The following is a 26,079-nucleotide window of genomic DNA, read 5'->3' on the forward strand; positions in this document are numbered from 1 at the left end:
GCTGTTATTTAGAAATGAGACGATGGTACACTAAGAACCCTGACAAGTGAAAGTGCTTCAAGAATGCTGATTCTGTTGCTGTCTCCTTCCTTGGCCCTCGTGCCCTTGTTCTTGAGACCAGACCCTTCATAAACCATCAGTTCCTGTCCCAAGACCCACCAGTGAGTGTATTGTTAGTTCTGCATAGGCTGAATACCAACTGTGTACCAGGGACTACAGGAATGAAAGCAGAGAGAAAAGGCCTGCCCTGGACAAGCTCACAGTCTTCTATGAGATACAGGTATTTAGCAAATACATGCTGATAAAATGGGTTAAGCGCTTTACGAAGATAAGCAGTGTGTTATGCAAGTTCTGGAAACGTATCCCTGCCTGGGAGGATGAGAGAAAAGTATCACAGAGAAGGAAGACCCTTGAGTTGGATATTTTGAAACATGGCTACGACTTTCTCAAGCTGAAAACACTGAGGAACATCAAGTAGTGGCTGCCTATCTGCAGAGCAGCGGCAAGTCTGGCATGACAGAAGCAGGGGCTGTGCAGCTTGGAAAAGGAAGCTGTGAACAGACCTGAGAACAAGGCCTTGGAATGCCCCCCTAAGGGATTAGGGCTTTTGAAAGTATGCAAGAGGAGATGAGAAAAGATCAGACAGTCCCCTGTGCTTTCTAGGGAAATGCAGGTGGTATGCAGGCCTGAAGCAGAAAAGCCTGAAAGAAAGAATCCGGAGAGCAATGAGACTTGGCAGCAGGCAGCCTCGGCCTGAGGGCTTGTGTAGGACCTGAGCCACCACTGACAAAATTCGGTGACTACTAGGACACAGATGCTGGTAAAGAGGGTGCTGCCAAGCTTGCCAACTTGGAAGGCAAGTCAGATGGAGCCGCCAATACAGAGATCAGTGCAATGTGTGGAGCAGGTTTGAATGGAACAGGAAGTCTGCGGTACCTGCAGGACACTCAAGTGTGTGTCTAAGAGGCAATGCAAACGGAGATGTAGATCCCATGGTAGAGGCTGAGGATGGAGACACTGCTTTGGCAGGTAGTCTCATAGAGACGTCGGTTCAAGCCACAGCAGTACGATCACCTCGAGTTGATTCGAGTGCCCCAGGCCAGTGTTCCCGCACACACATTACGGTTCAGAACCACCCAGAGAAGAGAGGCCGGGAGTCAAGGCCGCTTCTCACGGACGCGGCCAAGACTGATTCCGGCCAGGGCCAGGAAACCCCCAAAACGGAACCCGGGCCGTGGGAAAAGTTCTTCCTCTCCCAACCCCCGCCTCCACCCGCCCACCGGCACTCCTGTCACACTCGCCCTCCCTCGACGCTGCCCCACACGCCTTCCTTCCCCTTCCTTCCACGCCACCCCACCTTCACGCCACCTTTTCCTTCTCCCCCCTTCCTCTCTCCTCCCGAATCTCCCTTGGCCGCCTCTCTCCTCCTCCTCTCCCCTCCACCCCTCACATGCACACCCCTTGCCCGCTACCTGCACCCCAGGCCCCACCTACCCCGCGACGACGGGAAGGCCATCGCGCCCAACTCACCAAACAAAGAGCGTTTCTGCTCCTCTGGAACAGGAGCCGAGGTCCAAGGGGTAGTCGTCCGGAAGCTGCCCAAGAAGAGGACCGCGCCTACACATTTCCAGAAGGGCAAGGTACCTGCCGCGGCTGTCTCGGGCTGCAGTGTCTCTGATTCAGGCCTGACCCCAGAGGCACTGGGTCTCACTCAGGCTCCACCAGCAGCATCGAGGACGGCTCCTCAAGACTTGAACAGGCTTTTGGGCAGGAACAGATGAGGAGCAGACTTCCATCTGAGGATGGCTGAGCAGGAGATGTACCTACGGGTACAATTCCTGGTCACAGCGCAGGGCGCAAATTCACTCCCCACAGGCAGCTGCCATGGCGCCATGGGACACATCTGCATGCTGCTACGTCCAGTGTGGGGCGCCCAAGAGCCGATTCCAGTCCCGCTACTCCAGGTTGGGAACCAGGGAGGCAGCCGCTGATGGCCCAGGTACTTGGATCCTGCCTCCTTCCCTCCTGGGAGTCCTGAATGGAGTCCTTGCCTCCTGGCTTCTGCCTGGCCCAGCGCTGGCCTTTGAAGCCGCCTGGGGAGAGAAGCAGTGCATGGGGCATCGCAAGCACTCTTGCTCTCTCTCAGTGATTGCCCATCTGGTGGTTCGCCCCCCTCCCAGGTGGCTACAAAGGCCAGGGCTGGGCCAGGCTGAAACAGAAGCCAGGGACTTTATCTGGTGCCCCATCCTGAGAACCTGCCACCGGGCCCCTGGCTCCTGAATACTGGCTCCGGATCTGCTCAGCCCCCATCATTGCGCCAATTTGCAGAGGACCAGCAGATGAAAGACTTACTTTCTCTTTCTCTCTCTCTCTCTCTCTCTCTCTCTGCATATAACTCTGAATTTCAAATAAACAAATAAGAACTTTATATATAAAAAAAAGGGGGGGGGAAGACATAGCTACATCACGGCCAACTACTAGAGTTTATATCGAACTTGATACTATATGCATCACCTGGCCTATTAACACAGAACTCCTGTGGGAAGGATAGTTAAAACCCGTGATTTGCAAACCCTTCCAAAAAGGAGACAAAGGGGAAAAATCTTCCATCTCATCCCTTCGGACCAACATTTTCCCAACATGCAAAACAAATGCATCATAAAGAAAACGGCACATACGTATCTGTCATGACTGCGCTGTCACATTCCTCAACAAAATATTACCAAACGCGCTCCTGAAGCACAACCAAAGCTTAGCACGCTGGGTGCAACTGAGAGGTACTCCAGGAATGCAAGGATGGCTACCATACACAATCAATATCTCACAGAACAGAATAAACATGGGGAAGCCCACAAAGTATCCCTATAGACACAGAAAACCTAGTTCACAAAAACTCCCACCACTTTGGCCATATCAAAATAAAAAGGAATCATCAAATCAGGAACAGAAGCTAAACCTCGGCTTGACAATGGCCTCTCACTGAAAACCCACAGAGCGCTAACATCACACCAAATGCCGGTTAACCAGAAACTGTCCTCCTAGACCAGGAAACAGACGAGCGTTTTCGCTCTTATTCCTCCCCGTCAGCAGTCTCGGGGGTCTCGAGCAGGGCGGCTGGGCCATCAAAACGCAAACAGACGGGAACGCGGGGCCGCTCCGGGAGGAGACGGAGCCCCCTCTGCTCTGGCACAGCTGCTCGCACACTGGGGAAAGTTCCAGACCGACCGTCCGCACAGCAAGACCGCGACTCCACCCGCGCCTTCGGGACCCGAGAGCAACAGGCACGCCGGCAGCGAAGACTCGCAGCGGGAAACCCCAACAGCCCCCGCATCACTCACCGCCAAGGGGGCCCGGTCTGCTGGCGGCACAGAGGCCCGCGAAGGCCGCTGCTTCCACGAAGGGCCGAAGAAGAGAACCGCGCCCGGGAAACGGCGCGGCAGCCTCGGGCCGCAGCCTCTCTGAGCCCGGCCTGACCCCGGGGGCGCTGGGTCTCCCGCAGGCTCCGCCGGCAGCGTCCAGGACTGCTCCCGACAGCTCGCGCGGGCTCTCCGGCAGCAGCGGACGGGACCCGCGAGGACTCCTACCTGAGCGCCGCGGGCCACAAGGGGCCACTTCCGGGGCACAAGGGGCCACTTCCGGGGCACAGCGCCTGGCGCAGGCGCACTCCCCACGGGCGGCCGCCGTGGCGCCACGGGACGCACCTGCGCGCTGCCTGCCGCGTCCAGCGTCCGACGCCCCAGGGCCGCTGGCAGTGCGGCCTCTGCAGCCTGTGACCCAGGGACCACGCCTCCCGGCCTCCTGGGCGCCCTGAATGGAGGTCAAGCCTCCTGGCTTCTGCCTGGCCCGGCGCTGGCCGTTGGAGCCGCTTGCAGAGAGAAGCAGAGCACCGGGCATCGCGAGCCCTCTTGCGTCTTGCTCTCTCTCACGGATCGTCCCTCTGGGGGTTCAACCCCCAGGTGGCTACTAAGGCCGGGGCCAGGCCGGGCTGAAGCAGAAGCCGGGGACTGTATCCGGTGCTCCACTCTGGGTTCAGGGGCCTGAGTCCTTGGGCCGTCTCCCTCTGCTTTCCCAGGCATGGCAGCAGACAGCTGGATCCCACGGGGAAAGGCTCCCAGGAGGGGCCGGCGCTGTGGGGGAGCGGGAAAAGCCACCACCCGCAGCGCCCGCATCCACATGGGCGCCGGTTCGAGTCCCGGCTGCTCCACTTCCAGTGCCGCTCTCTGCCGTGGTCTGGGAAGGCAGCAGAAGAGGGCCCAAATCCCTGGGCCCCCGTACCCATGCAGGACACCCCAGGGAGGCTTTTTTAGACAATTGTATTAGAGTTTTCATTATTGTGTTCAGTTTCGTAATAAAGATTATTTGCTTTTATATCATATATGATTGTTTTCAGTTTGATGGTGTGGTGATGTTTCACTCCACTTTTTAAGACTGTGTTGGTCATATAAACAGCAAGGGTTGACTATGTGTGTACAACTTAATTAAGTTGGATTCAGTGGTGAAGTATGACACTTTTTTTATTACATGAATATGTTACATTTTGAGAAGTTATGATGAAATTCTGTGTGTAGCGGCGGCCGCGGGGGACAAAGGGCGGGCGGATCGGCGGGGAGGGGGCGGGGCGCACGGCCAGGCCAGGCCCGGGGGCTCCGCATGCTGCAGCTGCCCCCGGGCGCCCCCGCCGCCGCCCGAGCCGCGGAGCCGCGCGGAGCCGAGCCCGCGAGCTAACCCGAGCCAGTGGCCCGGAGCCAGCCGGCGGGCGTCCCGGAGGCGGCGGCGCAGGGAGGGGCCCGGCGCGCGCGCACGTGGCCCCGGCCGCCGCCATGGCGGACAGCGGCCCCGCGGGGGGCGCGGCGGTGGCGGCTCCGGCCCCCGGACCGGGCAGCGGCGGCCCAGGGCCCCGCGTCTACTTCCAGAGCCCCCCTGGGGCCGCCGGCGAGGGCCCGGGCGGCGCCAAGGAAAGGTCACCGTGAAGTACGACCGCAAGGAGCTCCGCAAGCGCCTCAACCTGGAGGAGTGGATCCTGGAGCAGCTCACGCGGCTCTACGACTGCCAGGAGGAGGAGATCCCAGAGCTGGAGATCGACGTGGATGAGCTCCTGGACATGGAGAGTGACGAGACCCGGGCGGCCAGGGTCAAGGAGCTGCTGGTCGACTGTTACAAACCCACCGAGGCCTTCATCTCTGGCCTGCTGGACAAGATCCGGGGCATGCAGAAGCTGAGCACACCCCAGAAGAAGTGACGCTCCCCGACCCGGGCGAACGGTGGCTCCCGCGACAATCGCTGCCCCCGACCTCGTAGCAACAGCAATACCGGGACCCTGTGGCCAGGCCTGGCGCCATGAGCAGGGCTCCCCGTGCCCCTGGCTCAGGGGCCTCCTCCCAACCCCTGGGTTTTCCATTTTGGGGGTTTTTTATTGTTATTATGCTGACGGGACTTTTTGTGTTTTTATATCGACGCTGCGGCGCGGGCCCTTTAATAAAGCTAGGGTAAGCCTTTAAAAAAAAAAAAAAGAAATTCTGTGTGTAGTGATTTTTTTTATTTTTTAAAAAATGTAATGGAATGAATTAGCATCATTTTCTGATGATAAATTCAGAAAATATTGTTTATAGTTAAATTATTTTTAAAAAGAGAAGCGGGAGAGAGAACATGTGTACCTGCACATATTCCAAAACTTTAGATGGGTTGCTAAAACCAACTTTTAGCTATGAATTTCAAGGTAAAATAAATCATTACATATTAAAGCAATCCTGAATCTATTTTTTCAGTTACTAGCAATCATCTCATATTGTGCCTTCAGGTGAAATGATCAAATAATAACTTTATCTTTCAGATTTTATTCCCTCGCATTTCTGGTATTCACTAGATGATACACACTGTTTTACAGATATGATAATTAAGTCTATTCTTAGTTTTATAATCTGGGTATCATATTTCCTGTTACGCTTTTATTGTTTATGTAATTAATCTGATAAAATTCTTAAATTTTTGTTTAATATGTCTGCATTTCTTTTTTGTTACTCTTGCATCTGATTTACCCAAACGTGGAATATGCACCTGTGTTTTAATGGAAATGAGAGAAAATGTTCAATGTTGATGTTTGTTACAGTCTCAGAAACTAACAGGTTCACTGACAGACTATCAGAGGACAAATAGATGACATCTGAAATAATATATTGGAAATCTATTTGGTATTTTATCCATGATCTCATGAAGTTTTAGAAGCTAAATTAAATGCACACATACCCTCTCCCCTCACACACAAACATATCTGTTAGGGTTTTCCTAAAAGAAATGATCCATAGAGGGAGCTTGTATGAACACTGGAATTTTTTTTTTTAATTATCTATTTGTTTATTTCACAAGCAAGGAGGGAGGGAGAAGAGAAAGAGAGAGAGAGAGAGAGAGAGAGAGAGAGAGAGAGAGAGAGAGAGAGAGAGAGAAGCTATTTTCCATCTACTGGTTCACTCCCCAAATGGCCACACTGGCCAGGGAAGGTGCAAGGACAAGCCAGGAGCCCAGAACTCCATCCAGGTCTCTCACTTGGGTGGCAGGAACCCATTACTTAGAGCATTATCCTCAGTCTTCCTAGGCGCATTAGTAGGAATCTGAACTGATAGCAGGGCAGCCAGGACTTTGCATTTCCCAATATTATTTTTAAAATATATCAAATAGCCAATAAGTCTTTGATCATACATTTTGTCCTATCAATAGTGTGTCTTACTTGAGCAGCCAGTAAAGTAAAGGGAAATACATTAGATGAAGTGAACATTCCAAGCATTTTACTACATTGACAACTGCCATCCCCACATTAAATCACTTGTGTTAGAATCACAAGATGTAGAATATCTGGTGTTTGGGGTCAGCATTGTGGCACAATGGGTTAAGCCACCACTTGGGACACTGGCATTCTGCATCAGAATGCCGGTTCCACTCCTGGCTGCTGGTGCAAAGTCCTGGCTTTCCTCCCACCCGCAACCCTCCCAACTCCTGCTCCCTCTCCCATTCCATTCACATCAAGATTCATTTTCAATTATCTTTATATACAGAAGATCAATTTAGTATATATTAAGTAAAGATTTCAACAGTTTGCACCCACACAGAACATAAAGTGTAAACTACTATTTGAGTGCTAGTTATTGCAGTCCTAGGTTCATTCTTAATATTTTTTTGGTGTTGCATGGAAGTGGGGTTTATCACTGGGCTGTGATAAACACACTACAGGGTCAAGGTCAAACCCTTTCATTCACAATGGGAAATAGAGTGAGCAGGATCCAGGAAACTTCTCTAAATCAGATAACTACCCACTACACAGAGTGGGACAAAATGCCAGGTCTTCACCATGGAATCCACAGTCATCTCATTATTTTATTCTCTCACCCTAGAACCACGGATGGCAGGGCCCATTTTAAAGGCACATGATTTGACAGAGACTAGAAACAAGTATAGCAGGATCTATCACGGTACAGCAGGAGTTAAAAATGATGCCTCAAGTGAAGCACGGACAAGATTTCATCAGAAAAGCGGCTACTAGGGGTGAGTGAGTCCTCATGGATCAAAGGAGGCTCTGCCCAGGGATGAGGCCATGAGGGATGATCCCACCGCATGGAGACCACACCTACAAACCTCACTCAGTGTTTCTCCTTCCAGATTCAGTCTGCCTTTTTCTGCACATTATGCTAAGAAAGCACAGAGAATTCCAATGAAATGCTATGTGTTTCACTCATAGCAATGACCTGACCAAATCTCACTTAAAATTGAGATGCAGTGACAACAAGCTAATAAAAATAAATCAAATTAGGGACTCATTTAAAATCTAATTTCTAGGATCATGCGTTTGCTGCAGGAGTTAAGATACCCGCATGCCATACTAGAGTGCCTGGATGTCAGCCCCAGCTCTGCTTCTGATTCCAGATTCCTGCTAATTTGACCCTGGGAGGCAGCAGGTGATGGCTCCAGAGGCTGAGTCTCCCATGTGAGAGACACTGGATACAGTTCTAGGTACCCGGCATTTGGAGACTGAACCAGTTGATGGAAGAAAGATCTCTCTCTCTCTCTCTCTCTCTCTCTCTCTCTTTCTCTGTGTGTGTGTGCACGCGTGCATGTCCCTCTCTTCTTTTTTCAAATAAAATGTTTTTTTTTATTTTTCGCTTTTGCAAAGTTTATTTTTTATTTATTTGAAGGGTAGTGTAATAGAGAAGCAGGGGGAGACACACACAGAGGGAAAGACAGAGTTTCTCCCCAAAATCCACTCCCTCAACTCCCCCCCACCACACTCCCATTAGTAATCAGCTCTTTCCAGATTTAACTGGAAAATTGAGTGTTCACCTCTGATCCATCTTTTTGTCTGTATCCCACATTCAATTTCCCTATAAATTGAGTTACCTCTGCCTTCAGAATCTAAACATCTCTTGCCACCCTCACTACTGTTTCCTTGGCTCTGATTGTGGCGTAGTTCAGTCTCCTAACTTCTCTACTTGCCTTCTCCCTGGCTGTCCTGTGTACTACCATTCACCCGATAACGAGATCCATTCAAATAAAACCCAAGTCCTATCACATCACTCCGGCTATGAGCTTCTGACCCCTCCTGGAGGGAGAGCAGACGGCTTCACTGTCACCTACGGATCTCGTGATGGGCCTGCACTTGCCACCCTCTGATCTTCCTGTCTACCACTTTCTTCTGTCTACTCAACTACATAGACACTAGGCTCCTGCTAATATCTTGAACGCACCAGGAACACTTTAAGTTTGGAAACATTGGTCTGGCTCTTTCCAAAGCACTAAACGTATTTCTCCAAAATAGCTTTATGGGATGTTCTGCCACCTCCTGTAAGTCATTACCCAAAAGTCATTTTCTCATTGAATCTCCCCTTCCACCAGGTGTTCACTAGGCTACCATTTCCAGGTGGAGAGTTTCCCCTGTGCTGTGATATAAAAAAACTCCAAATGTGTGGCTCCCTTCTTTAAAAAAAAAAAATAATAATTCTTTATTTGAAAGCAGAATGACAGAGAAGGAGGGGGAGAGACAGAGAGCTCTTCCATCAGCTGGTTCATTCTCCAGATGGCCACAATAGCCTAGGCTGAGCCAGATCAAAGCCAGGAATCTGGAACTCCATCCAGGTCTCCCAAGTGGATGGCAGAGGTCCAACATCCACTGCTTCCTGAGTGCATTAGCAAGCAGCAGGATCAAAGGCAGAGCATCTGGGACTCAAATCACTTTTCCAATATGGGATGCCCATGTCACAAGTGGCAGCTTAGCCAAGTGAGCCACAGTGCTAACCTCTGGCAGCCTTCCATAGAAGACTGTTGGAGGGACAGATGAGGTAAGAGAAACTATGGAGCCTCCCAGCCAGCTACTTAAGTGAGGCCAGGGATGGAAAAGAGCCAGGAGGACTCGAAAGGAAGGGAACATGAATAAAAGGAGTGAAAAATGCAACCTCAAAAAATCTAAACTCTGTGAGTCTTCCGGAGTTTGGTTTCAAAAGGAAAAGACAGATGGTGGCTGCTAGACATATAGTGAATCCCTAAATAAAGCTGTGGAGGTCTGGCTGCCCCACCACCTCTCCAAACTGTAAAGAACCTAGGACAGATTGGCTCTATTTACCCGAGATTTTATGATCTTTAGAAAATCAGTAGAATTTATAACCCACTTGAAGTCAATGTCCATTGAAATCATAGGAGGCAGAGAGGAAGATTATGGCTCTAGATGACAGGGAAGGCAGTGCCAGTTGGCTCAAACCACAGTAAAGGGGTCTAAGGACAGGTGCAATGGCTGAAGGGCAAGGAGGGAATGTTAGCTGGATTTCTGGACACCGGTGCCCAGTGTAACTCACACAAAGACTGGTGACATGATTGAATTAGAGAGATAGGATGAGCGACTGTAAAGGACAGCAAGCGACATCACCTAAAAGGTAGGAATTCATGGAGTGACATCTGCCTGTTGTCTCACCCGCCAGAATGCATTATTGCACAGGATCTGAGGTTCAAATGAGGAAACCTCTCACCTCCCTCAGATAATGGAGGAACACCTTGTCCTTCAGATTCGCTTTGCTCTTCATTCTCTTTTAATGGAGCATGGTAGATGGGAAATTTTAAAATTATCCCAGCCCACTCAACTGGCTAATATAAAACAATTAGAATAGACCAGGGTAGGATACCTGAGGTGCATAAAGAAATTTAGGTTTTAATTAAAGATCTTTTAGATGCAGGTAAATCAATACCTACAAAGTCCTTGTTTAATGGCCTGTGAGAGAAGCTGATGAGTCCTTGAGATTCACTGTAGATTATAGGAATATTAATAAATAATAGCTCCCGTGACACAATAGTGCACAATATTATATTAACTCTTCAAGCTATGCAACGAGCTCAGAGAGAATGTTATTCTGCAACCAATTTAGCTAATGCTTTCTTTTTCACTTCTACTTATGATAAAAATCAAAGGCAATTTCTATTCATGTGAGATGGATGGAAAAATACACTTTCTCTGTGCTCTCACAGAAATAGTTAAACCCTAACCTAACCTAACCCTAGGGTTAGGGTTAGGGTTAAGGTTAAGGTTAGGGTTAGATATTAATACCACACCTGATGAGATTTCAACTCTCTCATTGGGAAGTACTGTTACTCAGTATATTATGATATAATGTTCAGAAATCAATCTGGACACTAAGCTAAGGCTGAATTACAATGCCTGTTAACCATCTGATCCCAGAGGATGCCTGGTTAACCCAACTGATGGCCAAAGCTCGGGAAATCAGTGAAATTCTAGGACAGCCCCTGGCCAGGAGGGCCTCTCTCTAACAACCAAAAATAAATTCTTTTTCTGTTCACACCAACATCAAAGCAAGCAGCAGAAAAGTTGATCAGGTTGTTGGTTTCTGGAGAAATCATAATATCTAAGAACTGTATTAGCCCCTATTCACAAAATTGCCCAGAAAAAAAATATTAAGTGGGGCTTAAACAACTGGAGGATTTTCCTTCTTCAGAACCATTGCACAATAAATATCTCTGTGATCTTACTAGCTTTCTGCTCACCTTAAGATCCCCACGCTCTAATGATTTTGAGTGTCCCGGCAAGCAGCCACCTGGGCTGGAGCATTTGGCAATGGCCCATGCCTGACACCCAGTGGTAACTGCTGGTATTTTGGACTAGAATGTGTACACTAATGAAACTTCAAGGTAAGCACCATGTGAAAACACTTCTCAGCTTGCTATTGTTATTAGAGTTTCAGCTGAAATTGTTTCCATGACACAAGTGCAGACATTGACTTTGAGATGTGAGATACTCGTTGTCCTGAGTTAGACCATCTCGGCATACCTGTGCCCAGGGAGAAGAAGACAAGAATTCCCTTTCGATACAATGTGCGTTACATCTTCCAGTGGGATTATGTGAGCACACAGCTGACTGGTTTTCTCCCTATGCTGTGTTATGAAGGGACGCCAAACAAGCAGTGTGATTTTTAAATAGTTCTCAAAGGTGGAAGACGAAGCCAATAAGCATTCATTTGAGAAAGCAGTCGTATTGTGGAAGGGTTGATGGCACTAATTTAACCAGAGATTAAATATAAATCCACTCGGGGCTGGCGCTGTGGCCTAGCGGGTTAAAGCCCTGGCATGAAGCACCGGCATCCCATGTGGGCACCGGTTCTGGTCTTGGCTGCTCCTCTTTCAATTCAGCTCTCTGCTATGGCCTGGGAAAGCAGCAGCAGATGGCCCAAATCCTTGGGCTCCTGCACGCATGTGGGAGACCTGGAAGAAGCTCCTGGCTCCTGGCTTTGGATTGGCACAGCTCCAGCCATTGTGGCCATCAGGGAAGTGAATCAGCAGATGGAAGACCTCTCTCTTTCTCTACCTCTCTGTAACTCTGCCTTTCAAATAAATAAAAATAAATCTTTAAATATATATATATATAAATCTACTCAACAAACAGGATTGAATCAGTTCCTTGTAGCATCATAGGAAACACATAATAATGTTGTGACATGTGTTTTCCTATACTATGATTCTTTTTTTTTCATTGTTTTAATGCTATGATTCTTGAGAAGTTACATAAATGGATATTATAATTATGATTATTAATTTGGCTATGCTTTGGGGCCAGCATTGTGACACAGGAGGTTAAGCTGCAGCCTGCCATGCCATAATCCCATATTGAAGTTTGAGTCCCAGATGATCCATTTCCTACCCAGCTCTCTATAATGCGCCTGGGAAGGCAGTGGACGATGGCCCAAGTATTTGGGACGCTGACACCCACATGGGAGACCCAGATAAAGTTCCTGGCTCCTGGCTTCAGCTTGGCCCAGCCCTGGCTACTGTGGCCATTTAGGGAGTTGAACTAGCATATGAAAGATCTCAAAAAGAAAGATCTCTTTCTCTGTCTCGCCGTGTCACTCTTTCAAATAAATAAATAAATATAGCTCTGTGTGAGTGTGTGTGTGTCTACATACATATATAATGGGGGGGGGCTCTGGTTTGATGGCACTAACTCCATTCTCAGCTTTTTCTTACAACACAGGCAGGTGTGGGTAGCTGATAGCAAGGAGGCCTCTTACTTCACTCTGGCTGAATGAGAACCACATTGGCAACTATGTGCCAAGATGCAGATGAGATAGTTTGGGTCTGGGGCTTTTCCTTCCAAAGCTGACATTTGGAAGTTAAGATCATACACTGTTAGGATATATATATACTGGTGCCTTCCAACTGCCATTTGAGACTCCCTCACTATGACTTCACTCCCTGTAAGAATTCACTCTGCAAAGGCATCAGTCAATAGAGGTCCCTGCAACAGTGAAGTCTCTGGCTTCATTGAGGGTTTGATGGCATCTGGAACCCTGGAGCCTTACCTTGAAGGTGTGTGTGTCCTGGACCATTTGGAAAACCCTGGGAGGGTACACAGTGTTTGCTACATCACCAGCAGTTGGTGCTCAGATAATTTCCTTCTAGCTATTTTTGATATTCTTTTCATGCATTCCCTTTGCTTGTTTTTGCTCATTCTGATTGTGGAGAGCAACTGGGAGCAACTCGGACTAGACTGTTACTGGAATTAAGACTTATTCTATGCATCTGCTCTCCCACAATATGGCGCTGGGAGAGGAGGAAACAGCTTCTACACAGCTGCCTCCAGTTCAACCAATAAACAGCAGGAGCTGCTCCTGATTGGAGTAGAGCAGCGTACTCGGCGTGTGGGTAGCAGAGTTGGGATTGGAGGAAGAGGACTATAAAGGAGGAGAGAGACAACATGCACCAGGAACATCTATCTGAAGGAACACCTGTGCAGCCCCCGAGAGAGCCGGCTGGCGGTGTGCCGCTCCCCCGCGGAAGTGGGGAAAGTGGCAGGGGGAACCGCCCTTCCACGGAGGTGGAAGGGACGGTAGCCAACCCGGGAAGAACCAGCAGCAAACCCGGGGAGGGCCGAGCAGACGAAAGAACAGCGCAGGGTCCTGTGTCGTTCCTCCACGAAGAGGGGGAGCGACATAATGGTGCCATGACTCGGATATGAAGCCTAGGCAGGGTTTAGTGTCGTTCCTCCATGAAGAGGGGGAGCAACACTGATTGTGAATGCATTGTAACAAACTGAGTGAGGATTCTGACAAGCAAGCTGCCACGTTTGCCTGAACTCTTCTCCTACTTCGCCGATTCCCTGTCTTTATAGATGTAGAGTCTTGTGAGCCCTTTCAATTACCTGGATCTAATTTTCAATCTGTAGCAATGTTCTTCTGTATTATAGAGTAGTAATAATTCTACTTCATATGGTTGTTTTGAGGAATAAATGTCTTGAGATGCCTACAATGGAGCTGGCACATTCAGAGCTTACGCACATTATATTTTATCCCTGGAGCAATGCGATCATTACAGTAGTTTGCATGTAGTCTTCCAGGATAAAGAGCACCATATACTTGGACATAGAAATTCTAGGTTTCTTTTATTACTTTACAGTCACACATAAGATGTAATCCTCATGTTTTCAGAGAACAGATTTCTTGCTTTGTGGGTAAGATTAGCACAGGTAAGAGAGTACTTCAACAACCTCATGGAAAGTAGAATTAAAAGGTAAAATTAGAGGCAAGCATTTTGCCTACCAATTAAGATGCTGGTTAAAATGCCCACACCCCACATCAGAGTTCCCTGGTCTGATTCCTGGCTCCTGATCTCAGCTTCTGTTAATGTAGGTCCTGGGAGGCTGCAATGATGGTTCAAATCCTCGGGTTCCTGTCACTCATGGGGGAGACCTGGACTGCGTTCACAGCTCCTAGCCCAGCCCTAGCTAGTGTGGGGATTTGAGGAGTGAACCAGTGGAAAAGAGCGCACACACTCTCTCTCTCTGTATCTACTTCCCTTCCCTTCCCTTCTCCCTCAAATAAAAATGAATAACTAAATACACATAAGTTTCATCCTGCAAAAAAAAAATTGAAGTTCATGCATGCTTTTTCTTTTTTTTTTTTTTTTTTGGACAGGCAGAGTTAGACAGTGAGAGACACAGAGAGAAAGGTCTTCCTTCCATTGGTTCACCCCCAAAATGGCTGCTATGGTCGGCATGCTGCGCCTATCTGAAGCCAGGAGCCAGGTGCTTCCTCCTGGTCTCCCATGCGGGTGCAGGGCCCAAACACTTGGGCCATCCTCCACTGCCTTTCCGGGCCACAGCAAAGAGCTGGACTGGAAGAGGAGCAACCAGGACAGAATCCAGTGCCCCAACCAGGACTAGAAACTGGTGTGCTGACGCCACAGGTAGAGGATTAGCTTAGTGAGCCGCAGCGCTGGCCGCCCATAATATGTATTTTCTGTGAACTTTTTTGAAGTGCCCCATGTTGAAAACAATATTTTTTACACAATGATGTGACCTTCAATTAATTGATCCAAGAAAAGTTCAACAGGTTTAAGATTCTACTCATAGCCACGGTTGCTACAAGAGAACATACTCTTCTCTATTACCAGGGTAATCACACTAGAGATAAGTAAAATATATGTCATGTTTCAGAGCAAAAGTATTCATAATCCAAAAGGCCAATATGATCCAGAAACACTTTGCACTGCTTTTTAAATATTTATAAAAGGTGACCAAATTCCATGTATTTCATATATATGGAGATTTAGGGGCACAGTGATACTTCCTACCCTACCCTCTCTCCCACCCACACTCCTATGTGCCTTCCTCCTCCCTTTCTTATTCTTTTTTTTTTAATTTTTACAATATATACTTCCAGTATATATTATTTTACAATAATAAGATTTTTCATAGACTTTGCTTTTTATATTAATTTCATCTGATTATTAATAATACCTAGGTGGGACCAGCACTGTGGCCTAGCGGGTAAAGCTGCCACCTGCAGTGCTGGCATCCCATATGGGCACCAGTTCAGTTCTCAGCTGCTCCACTCCAATACAGCTCTCTGCTATGGCCTGGGAAAGCAGTAGAAAATGGCTCAAGTGCTTGAGCCCCTGCACCTGCGTGGGAGACCCAGAAGAGGCTCCTGGCTCCTGGCTTCGGATCAACCCAGCTCCGGCTATTGCAGCCATCTGGGGAGTGAACGAGAGGATGGAAGACTTCTCTCTCTCTGTTTCTCCCTGTGCCTCTGCCTATCTGTAACTCTGCCTTTTAAATAAATAAATAAAATCTTTTTAAAAAATTTAGGTAAGACCAAAAAAGAAAAGAAATATTAACGGGCCGGCACCATGGCTCACTTGGTTAATCCTCCACCTGCGGCACCAGCAACCCATATGGGTGCCAGGTTCTAGTCCCAGTTGCTCCTCTTCCAGTCTAACTCTCTGCTGTGGCCCTAGAGGGCAGTGGAGGATAGCCCAAGTGCTTGGGCCCCTGCACCTGCATGGGAGACCAGGAGGAAGCACCTGGCTCCTGGCTTCAGATCAGCGCAGCGCCAGCCATAGCAGCCATTTGGGGGGTGAACCAACGGAAGGAAGACCTTTCTGTCTCTCTCTCTCACTGTTTATAACTCTACCCGTCAAATAATTAAAAAAAAAGAAATGTTAAGGGATCTAAAGGTAGACATAGACTAATACAATAGTAACAGGAGATTTCTTTTTTTTCCCAGTAAACAATTATCCATGCAAAAATTATCAATGTAACTCACAAGCCTATTTAATGGCCTAAAATTACTCACTTCATTGTTGTTAATATCCACAAAGTAGAGAAGCCTGCATTCCAAGAACAGCAATGTGTATGGGTCCAGGAAAAAATGTCATAGTATTTCATAGGACACAATCACCTAGGATTTAGGAAAAATCATCTTCATTCAGTTAGAATTTACTACATTCTCCCAGATGTTGATGTGGCACTCCCTTGAACCAAAATTATAAACGTAAGTATTTTCAACCAAAATACAAAATCATTCACGTATCTCAAAAAGATTTCTAAGGTGTCCACTTGTCAACTCTTTTCAGGGGCTTCAACATAAACAAGAAAGGTAAACATTGCCATTATTATATGGGTTCTTGTTATCAAGTGACAGGAACAACTGGATTAGTAATTTCCCTATAGGATTGCTTTTCTCCACTTGTGTCTATTTAACTTCAACAACAAGATATAGCTAAGAATAGAATAACAGCAAAATTAATAGCCATTGGAAGGTCTTGCTTTTTTGTTTTTTTTTTTTTCAAATTGAGATGATGATTATGTATAACAACTGAATAACAAACCTTTATGTATTAAATGTATTTGCCCAAAGAATGAACTGAAATACTGCTCAGAGTTTACACCTGATAGAAAAGTAAAGGCAAGAATGTGTGCTGTCCATTCATTGCAGTCATGCATGCACTCATATACTGAGGAAGTGTTTTAGACATTCTGCTGTACTTACATTTGAAAGACATTTGTGGTATTCTAGCAGATTGTGCACAATCAATCTAAAGCTCTATCAGGAAGGAATAAATGGGGTAGGTGTTTGGCATACCTGCTTGGTACATCCACGTCCTGCATCTGAGTTCCAGTCCCATCTCTACTCCCAGTTCTACAGGTGAGCGATTCCCCGGGGTAAGAAGTGAAGGGAGGATTAAACTACAAAGAGCAATGGAAAATCCTTTGTGATGGAAATGTTGTGGCCCTTGACTGGTCTTAGCTTCACAGATGTACATACTTCAAACTGTACCAAACAGTACACTTGAAGGGATACAGTTCCCTGTAGACAGTTTGTGCTTAATTAAAGTTGTTTATAAAAATAACAGGTTAATATGAAGAGCCTGTGGCTTTCAGATTTAAATGAAAATGGAAATCTTTATAAGCAAGATTAGAGAAAAAAAATTATAAATATAAGATAAGGTGATCCCCAAAAGATATTCAAACATAAATCACCTTATAACAAACACTATCTCAGAAATAGAACGGAAATAGGATCCAGAAAGATGAAAAATGATACAAAATATTCAACAATTAAATAAGGGCTTATTTTAAAGGCTTTAAATGAGTGATTTTGGACATGGAATTGCTACAGTTTTTGGATCCCATTGGATGATTTTAAAAGAATAAAATAATTGCAACAACCAAAATTTGAATGAAAATATTTTATATGACCCCTTTGAAAAGAACAGAGAGGTATATAGCTTTTCTAAATCATTTGGGGAATATTATCACAAGATGTGTCTATTTGGAAGACGTAAATTTCTCATTGGAAGGATTTTGTTCCACTTACAGCCTCCTACGGATTATTAATTTAGTCTTTTGCAGTGCTCGTGTTAATGACATATACATATTAATTATATTTTTCATCATGTATTTTAAAAAACTCCAAATCATCCATTAATCAACATAAGAACTACAGGCTGAGATTTCTGTCTGTATTGCTCAATTAAGTGTCCAAACCACCTGTTACACTGCCACACGCATACAAGTTGTCTTATAAATATTTGCTAATAAATTGAGGGAGAGATAAGGAATGTGACTCCTGGGAGGATCCAATGCTTATTTGCTATAGCACACCACACGGGAATTCGAGTTTAACCTAGAAGCTGGTATCAGTCATGTGGCAGAACAGAAGGCTCCTGAGGGTCCCTCTTTCACACCAAGTAAACATCTAAACATGTATCAACTCGCTAAGAAAATCCATTTCTCTAGGAGAAAGCCAGACTCTATTTGAAAGAGTTCTACACACCAGACAACGAGCAGGTGTCCACAGCTATATGGGTAGGGAAAGCAAAGACAAACTGGAGTGTGAAGTCTACCGGCAACACTGCACCTTATGATCAAGGAGTCCCCAACATCCACCTGGATCTCGAGTGGACAGGGCCTGTACCGCACATACAACGACCACCTTATGCACTGCTTATCACAGAGTTTTCTCTCACATCACATTGCTTGAAGACTGGCAGGACCTGGCATTGGAACATTTCCTTTGAGCACAATGAACAAAGGCATTGGAGCAGGGAGTTGAGGAGGAGATAAATAAACTGTGTGACTACTCCCAGCAGACGTAGCCCCTAGGATCAATCCAGTTGCCAAGTTTCCCCCGCAAAGGATTTGTCTGCACAGTTTTCCAGGTGCTCCCTGGGGTTCTGGCCTCTAACAAGCGAACACAACAAATAAAGAATAAACTTCCTTTAGCCTAAACACAAAAAAGCAATAATGCTCAATAGACCTTTCACTTCAGCAATCTGCAGTGATAAATCCAGGCAATCTCACATTGGAAGGAAGTTAGAATGCTTCCTCCTGCCTGAATAAGAAAATAGGCGCTCCCTACACCTTCTCTCTTAGCTTGCTCCAACCTGAAACTCCAGATCAGAAGTCTCCCCAAGCAACGCGGCAGGAGACTGGGGCTTGGTTGAATGTCTTACTCCATGCAGATCCCCCCTAAAGTACTTTCAGCACACACAGAGCACCTCAACTGCTATAGCTCCTGTGCGGGGGACTGGCCCCTAAATCACCTAGCTTGAGGAGTTGAAGGAAGTGAGAGCGCTGCACGCTCCCGAGTCTCCTAGACCACAGAGAACAGAACTGTGATCTTTAAACTTGTAAGGGCTCAGTGGCTGTCTTCCTAGGTCCACGGTAAGCAGCCTAAACAAGAGTACATGTATCAGCAAGAACAGGTGGGAAATAAGCTCTGGCTCTCAGGCACTCCACGAAGAAAGGAGGAACTGGAACACACATCTAATAACCCAGTCTCTCCAAATGCAACCCAAAGACTGGCTTCTATCTCACCTCTCAAGTTAATAATATACCAGATACTCTCTAGTCTCTTGCAGGCAACCAGGAATAAAAACCACTGAGTTAGATGATAGCAAATCGCACAGAGGTACTTAGAATCTCTAGCCAGGTTGACTGGGGAGAAATAAGTCCTACATGAGACAGATCTGACAAGACTGAGAGAGTTGGTTGTCTTAATGTTCAGAAATCAACACAGAGCTACAAGGGAGACAAAGAAACAAGAGGAAATGTTCCCATAAAGGAACCACATAGCTCTCTAGAAGCTGAGCCTAGTAAAATGAAGATACATGATTCACATGACAGGATTTCAAAAGAATAGTCAAATTTCTCACTGAGGTAAGGAGCGTAATGTATTTCTTTGTGATTCAGCCTTAGTATGTTGGATATGTTGAGGAATTTAGCTGTTTCTTCTAGATTATCCAATCCACTGGCATATAATCGTCCCTAATGGTTGTTATGGATTAAAGATTATTTGGCTCCTCAAACTCATGCAGGCATATTAAACCCTGAAGTCTTATGTTCCTACATTACATAACCTTATTAACTCCAATAAGCCTGGCTAGACACCAAGTGCCTCTGAGCAGTCTGTGCTTACCCAATCTGCTATTATGAAATGGATGCTGCAGAACTTAGATATTTTATCACTATGTGTGTAAGTATGTGTGTGTATCTGTGTCTGTATAAAGGATACAGGTGTATAGGTGTGTGAATATATCTTGCTTAAAGATTTTTATCCATAAACTAACACCATTTGGGTAAAATAGTTCTAGAATTATGGATGCTCATCAATTGATACTTATCTTGCAATATTCTGTTATTTTAACCAATATTTATTTAAATCTTCTTCAAAATCTTTAAGAATTTATATAGACTGAGTATTACATTATTCATTAAGTGGCACTTCAGTGACATAGATAGACAGATAATCAGTAAGTTTTCGATTACTATGATGAAATACTTGAGATGGCAATGACAGCACAGTGTGGTGAGTCAGAAGGCAGAGGCAGTGGCTCAGCCCAATTCTGCTTTTCCAACAAAGGTTCTCATGACAGCTACCTCCCCAGGGTCTATCCCTGCAACCTTGGGTCTCCCACGAGCCACCTCCACCCTGGATTAACAGTATAAGTGGATTAAGCTCCACCTTCTTCATATCATTAACTTACAATTTGGAGGTTTAAAGATCTCATGAGTTCAGGAGCCAAATCTTGTTCAAACCATAGCAATGTAACACACTTTTTATTATTTTTGGAATGATGCATGTAATTCAGGAGGACAAGCGAATCCCAACATTATATTGGACTTTGAAAGTGTTCTTTTAGTTTTTTTCCTTAAAACAATAAAGTTAAACATGAAAATAATACATTTGAAAGTTAAATGTGAAAAACAGTAGTGAATATACTTCTCCAAGATTTTTATTCCTGGGCAAGCACTTCTGTCCTAAATACATTGCTGGTAAACATAAGGCCAAATCCACAGTAGTTGAAATGTTTAAAAATAGTACAGAGGTCAGAATCAGCCCTAAAGGCACTCGGATCTGGCTGAAAAGCCCATGAGAGTATTTCAGGCATGGAAAACCAAGACACTCTGGCAAAAAGATCTCTGTGAGTGAGATCCCAGTGGAAAGAACAGGTCTTCAAAGAGGGAGGTGCCTTTCTCTGAAGGGAGGAGAGAACCTCCACTTTGACTATGACCGTGTCTAAACAAGATAAGAGTCGGAGAACTCAAGGGGCTTCCATAGCCTTGGAAACTCATGACTGGTGCATAGGGAGATTACTGATGCCATAAACAGGAGTGTCAATTTGTAAAGTCAACAACAGGAGTCACTGTGCACTTACTCCTCATGTAGGATCTCTGTCCTTAATGTGCTGTACATTGAGGCTTAATGCTATAACAAGTACTCAAACAGTATATTTCACTTTGTGTTTCAATGGGGGTGCAAACGATTGAAATCTTTACTTAATGTACACTAAACTGATCTTCTGTAAAAAAAAGAAAAAAAAAAGAAATTATCAATTCCCAACTTGACTCTCACTGGGATTAAACATGACAATAGGTCTGATCTGATTTCATCATCATTTTAAAAAAATCATCTATTATTTTTCACTTTATGTTTCTGTGTGGGAGCAAACTGTTGAAATCCTTACTTAAGGTATACTAAGCTGATCTTCTGTATATTAAGATAATCGAAAATGAATCTTGATGTGAATGGAAGGGGAGAGGGAGTGGGAAAGGGGAGGGTTGTGGGTGGGAGGGACGGTATGGGGGGTGAAGCCATTGTAACCCATGAGTCGTACTTTGGAAATTTATATTCATTAAATAAAAGATAAAAAAAAAAAAAGGTTTGTTTATTTTGTTTGAAGGGCAGAGTCACAGAGAGGCAGAGGCAGAGGGAGGTCTTCTGTCTGCTGGTTCATTCCCCAAATGGCTGCAACGGCCAGAGATACACTGATCTGAAGCTAGGGGCCAGGAGGCTAAGCCTCCGCCTGTGGTGTCAGCATCTCATATGGACACCAGTTTGAGTCCCGGCTGCTCCTCTTCCGATTCAGCTCTCTGCTATGGTCTAGGTAAGCAGTGGAAGATGGCCCAAGGGCTTGGGCCCCTGTGCCAGGGTGGCAGACTCAGAAGAGGCTCCTGGCTCCTGACTTCAGATCAGCCCAACTCCTGTTATTGAGACCATTTGGGGAGTGGACCAGTAGATGGAGGACCTCTCTCTCTCTCTCTCTGATTCTCTGTAACTCTGCCCTTCAAATAAACATATAAATCTTTATAAAAGAACAGTAAAGTGTCTTATCAAATAAAAATAAAATAAAAAAAAATAGTACAGAGGGGCCAGCGCTATGGCACAGTGGGTTAAAGCCAGCCGTGGCCTGAAGCTCCAGCATCCCATATGGGGGCCAGTTCTAGTCTCGGCTGCTCCTCTTCTGATCCAGCTCTCTTCTATGGCCTGGGAAAGCAGCAGAAGATGGCCCAAGTCCTTGGGCCCCTGCACCCATGTGGGAGACCCAGAAGAAGCTCCTGGCTCCTGGCTTCAGATACTCCAGCCATTGCGGCCATCTGGGGAGTGAACCAGCAGATTGAAGACCTCTCTCTCGGTCTCTACCTCTCTCTGTAACTCTTTCAAATTAGTAAAAATAAATATTTAGGGGAAAAAATAGTATAGATGCACATGATATCCAGCAAGCTATAATATGAATGGAGGGCCAGAACCCCTAAAAGAGTCTGGGTGTTAACAACGACCGAGCAGAAAATAAATCATTAACTTTGTGGTTAATCAGCTTGCCTTTCCATGAGTCATCGGCTTTCTCCAAGGGTTACCCTTCCTTCACTGTTTGGCTAATTTGTATTTCTTAAATCAACACACAACCAGGGATTAGGCTAATGGTTCTATTTATTTTGTGCAATTCTGCCTGCTCACAACTGATGGCTGACCAGAGCACTGTTATCTTGAGTCACGCTCTATCCGTAGCCATGCCTCCATTGTCTTGCCTGACATATATAAATCAGAGGGAGTCCTGACCCTCAGTTCTTTCTGGCTTCACAGTGAGACTTGTCTACGCAACTGAACACTTGCTGAGTCCTGTTATCTGCCTTGAAATTAGCCACTGTCATCAAAATGTTTTGTGGGGACTATGTAAGTATACTGGTTATTTCTGTAAAAATTTCTAATCTTTCAAGATCTGATCTTTACCTATAAAATTTCACTTGTGTTACTTGATATTTTCTACAGAAAATATTGACGTTTTCATTAACTTTTTAATCAGGAGGTATTTAATGTGATGATTAAATGGAGTTACTATTACTAAATTTCAGTTCTGTACTAGTATATTATCCCATGGAAGCAATTTGGTTGTGTGTACTCTCCTACTTAGCTTGACTCAGATTTCAAACAAAGGTTTTAAGATTTTTGTCTCCAGTTTAATTTCGCTATATAAGATTATTATTTCAAAAAAACTAGCCAACCCGGTTGCCCCTCTTTCAGGCCAGCTCTCTGCTGTGGCCAGGGAGTGCAGTGGAGGATGCCCCAAGTACTTGGGTCCTGCACCCCATGGGAGACCAGGATAAGTACCTGGTTCCTGCCATCGGATCGGCACAGTGCGCCGGCCGCGGCGGCCATTGGAGGGTGAACCAATGGCAAAAGAAGACCTTTCTCTCTGTCTCTCTCTCTCACTGTCCACTCTGCCTGTCAAAAAACAAAACAAAACAAAAAACTAACAAAATTTTTGATTTTTTGATCATAAAGAAATATTAAATGTTTGAGATGACATATTTATCCTAATTTGACATTACACAATGTAGACAAATATAGAAACATCACATAGTACCCCATAAATAAGGATATTTTTATTTAGAACATTTTAACAAAAATTAAGAAATTAGACTAATTCTCATATTTTTTATTTTAACCCAAAGTTCTCTTAAGATTAATTATCTGGGTTGAGTTTGAATAATCACCTATTGAATATGAGTGATGGTTACCTCAGTTTAATAATTTCATATTTCCCCTTTCCTAAATCAGTTCATACAACTACTCTAACAGTGTGCAAACTTGTTAAGAATTGAAAAAGACTTATCTAAATATATATTACCTGAAAATGTATCCTTTTAATATGATCTCAAAAACTAAATATAAATCTATATGTTGATTTTTAATCTATATTATAGAAAAAGGCTTTGCAGGAAACTTTTTTTTAAAGATTTATTTCTTTATTTGCGAGGTAGAGTTACAGACAGAGAGGGCGAAATAGAGAGACAAGTCTTCCATCCTCTGGTTCTCCCCTAAATGGCCACAGCACCAGAGCTGAGCCAATCTGAAGCCAGGAGCCAGGAGCTTCTTCCAGGTCTCCCACGTGGGTGCAGGAGCCCAATAACTTAGCCCATCTTCTAGTGCTTTCCCAGGCCATAAGCACAGAGCTGGATTGGAAGAGCAGTAGCCTGGACCAAATAGGCAGTCATATGGGATGCCTACTTAGCCTACTATGACACAGTGCTGGCCCCTCCAGGAAATTTTTATATAAAAAAAACACATTATTATTTAATTAAGCTTTGGCAAAAAAATTATGTGTGTGTATGTGTATTATACAATTCACTCGTTCACAAAGTATTAATTCTTACAAAATTTTATTTATTTATTTTGCTTCAAATTAAATGTTGAAATGAAGGCTTCAAAAGTGGCTACATTTCCACTGTTTTAGCAATACTAATTTCATCTTCAGATTGCTAGATCTCATTTTGCAGTGGAAAGTTCCCATTTTTGTTTTATTAATTACAAGACAGTTGTATTTTACTACAAAGAAATGTCAGTGTAGTAAATGATGAAATTTGTAAACGCGTATAGTTTTCTGTTTCCATTTATTCAAGTAAAATAATTTAGGGCAAATTCATATTATTCTGTGTGCTGGATAGCCTAATATTACTATTTATGTCTATGTATTAAAATAAATACTTAAAGAATTTTTAAATTATATTTCCAGGATTATTACAGATTATGATATAAAATTTTTTAACAGTTGTAATGATTTGCTATTATTCTAGAACACATACAGGAAACTGAGGATTGAAGAGTTGGATTTGAGCATTCCTAAAAATTTAAGTCTTCTTGGCTGTCTATATTTGCATAAATATTACGTTTTGTGTATTGTCTCAGCAACTGTGTATGGTACAACAGTCTCACATCATCAATATAATTAATTATAAAGCATTTTCTATCTAAAACATAAGGTCTAAGTGATTGGAGTTTGGTATTAAGGAGATCTGTGTCTAAGGCCATGTTCATCTATTTCATCTCCATTTGGGATCTGGTGTTCTCAGCAAGAGACAACTCCTCGCTGGAGAGAAATGTCTCACAGCAGATAACCACTAGCTGTGTTGTTTGTTAGACCCCTGCTGAGCTGTTCTAACTCAGTATACATGACATCTGAATGTACACACTTGATATAAACGCTACCACTTCTGAGAGTCACCCGGTATTTCTTTACTGTCTGTTGCAAAATACAGAAAATTTCAATATAATCAAGAGGTGAGAACCACAGAAAGTTGTTACATTTCTGTTAGAAATATGCATAACTAATATTTAGAATTACTTTCTGCAGTGATGGGGTCAGATGGTCACCAATGATTAAGGAAGTTTAAGGGAGCTTCTGACATTAAGAAGGTAAATAGAGAGGCCAGAGCTGTGGTGCAGCAGGTTAAGCCGCCGCTTTCTCTGCTGGCATCCCATATCAGCACTCGTTCAAGTCCCAGCTGCTCTGCTGCCAATCCAGCTGCCTGCTACGTGCCTGGGAGAAACAGCAGAAGATGGTCCAAATGCCTAGTGTCCTACCATCCACGTGGGAGACACATATGGAGTTCCAGGTCCTGGCTTCAGCCTGGCCTGGGCCCAGCTGGTGCAGCCATTTTGGGGGAGTGAACCTGTAGATGGAAGATCTCTCTTTCTCTGTCTCTCCCTCTCATTCTATCACTCTGCATTTCAAATAAATAAAATAAATCTTCAAAAAGAAGGTAAATTTACTTTATTATTATACATTCTATATAAATACAAATTATTTATAGATTATTATTTACTTAAGAAATATATTTATTATTTTTTATAGATTTATTTATTTTACTTGCAAGTCAGAGTTACACAGAGAAGGAGAGGCAGAGAGAGAGAGAGGTCTTCCACCTACCGGCTCACTCTCCAACTGGCCACAATGGCCAGAGCTGTGCCGATCTGAAGCCAGGATCCTCCTCCAGATCTCCCACGTGGGTACAGAGGCCCAAGGGCTTGGGACATCTTCTACTGCTTTCCCAGGCCACAGCAGAGAGCCGGACAGGAAGCGGAGCAGCCAGGACTCGAACCACCGCCCATGTGGGATGCTGGGACTGCAGGTGGCAGCTTCACCCACTACGCCACAGTGCTGGCCCCATGAAATATACATTTATTATTATATATAAGGACT

At 44.9% G+C, this 26,079-nt stretch overlaps 2 protein-coding genes and 1 pseudogene across 12 annotated transcripts in view; 2 read left to right on the top strand and 1 right to left on the bottom strand.

Moving 5' to 3' along the window:
• Nucleotides 1-4,076, bottom strand: part of LOC127486659 (uncharacterized) — a 38,838-nt gene extending 34,762 nt beyond the window's left edge. Inside the window, exons 1-2 of the mRNA XM_070047303.1 lie at nt 3,910-4,076; nt 3,339-3,798 (exon numbers count right to left, since the gene is read on the bottom strand). Of these exons, the coding sequence (XP_069903404.1) occupies nt 3,339-3,798; nt 3,910-4,076 (627 nt within the window). The remainder of the gene's footprint in view (nt 1-3,338; nt 3,799-3,909) is intronic.
• LOC138843592 (rho GTPase-activating protein 20-like) overlaps nt 1-26,079 on the top strand; it is a 1,064,354-nt gene that overhangs the window by 671,149 nt on the left and 367,126 nt on the right. The window lies entirely within an intron of this gene.
• LOC138843599 (protein phosphatase 1 regulatory subunit 14B pseudogene) lies at nt 4,651-5,514 on the top strand (annotated as a pseudogene).

The sequence above is a fragment of the Oryctolagus cuniculus genome, chromosome 8 (assembly GCF_964237555.1).
Source record: "Oryctolagus cuniculus chromosome 8, mOryCun1.1, whole genome shotgun sequence".
Taxonomy (NCBI): domain Eukaryota; kingdom Metazoa; phylum Chordata; class Mammalia; order Lagomorpha; family Leporidae; genus Oryctolagus; species Oryctolagus cuniculus.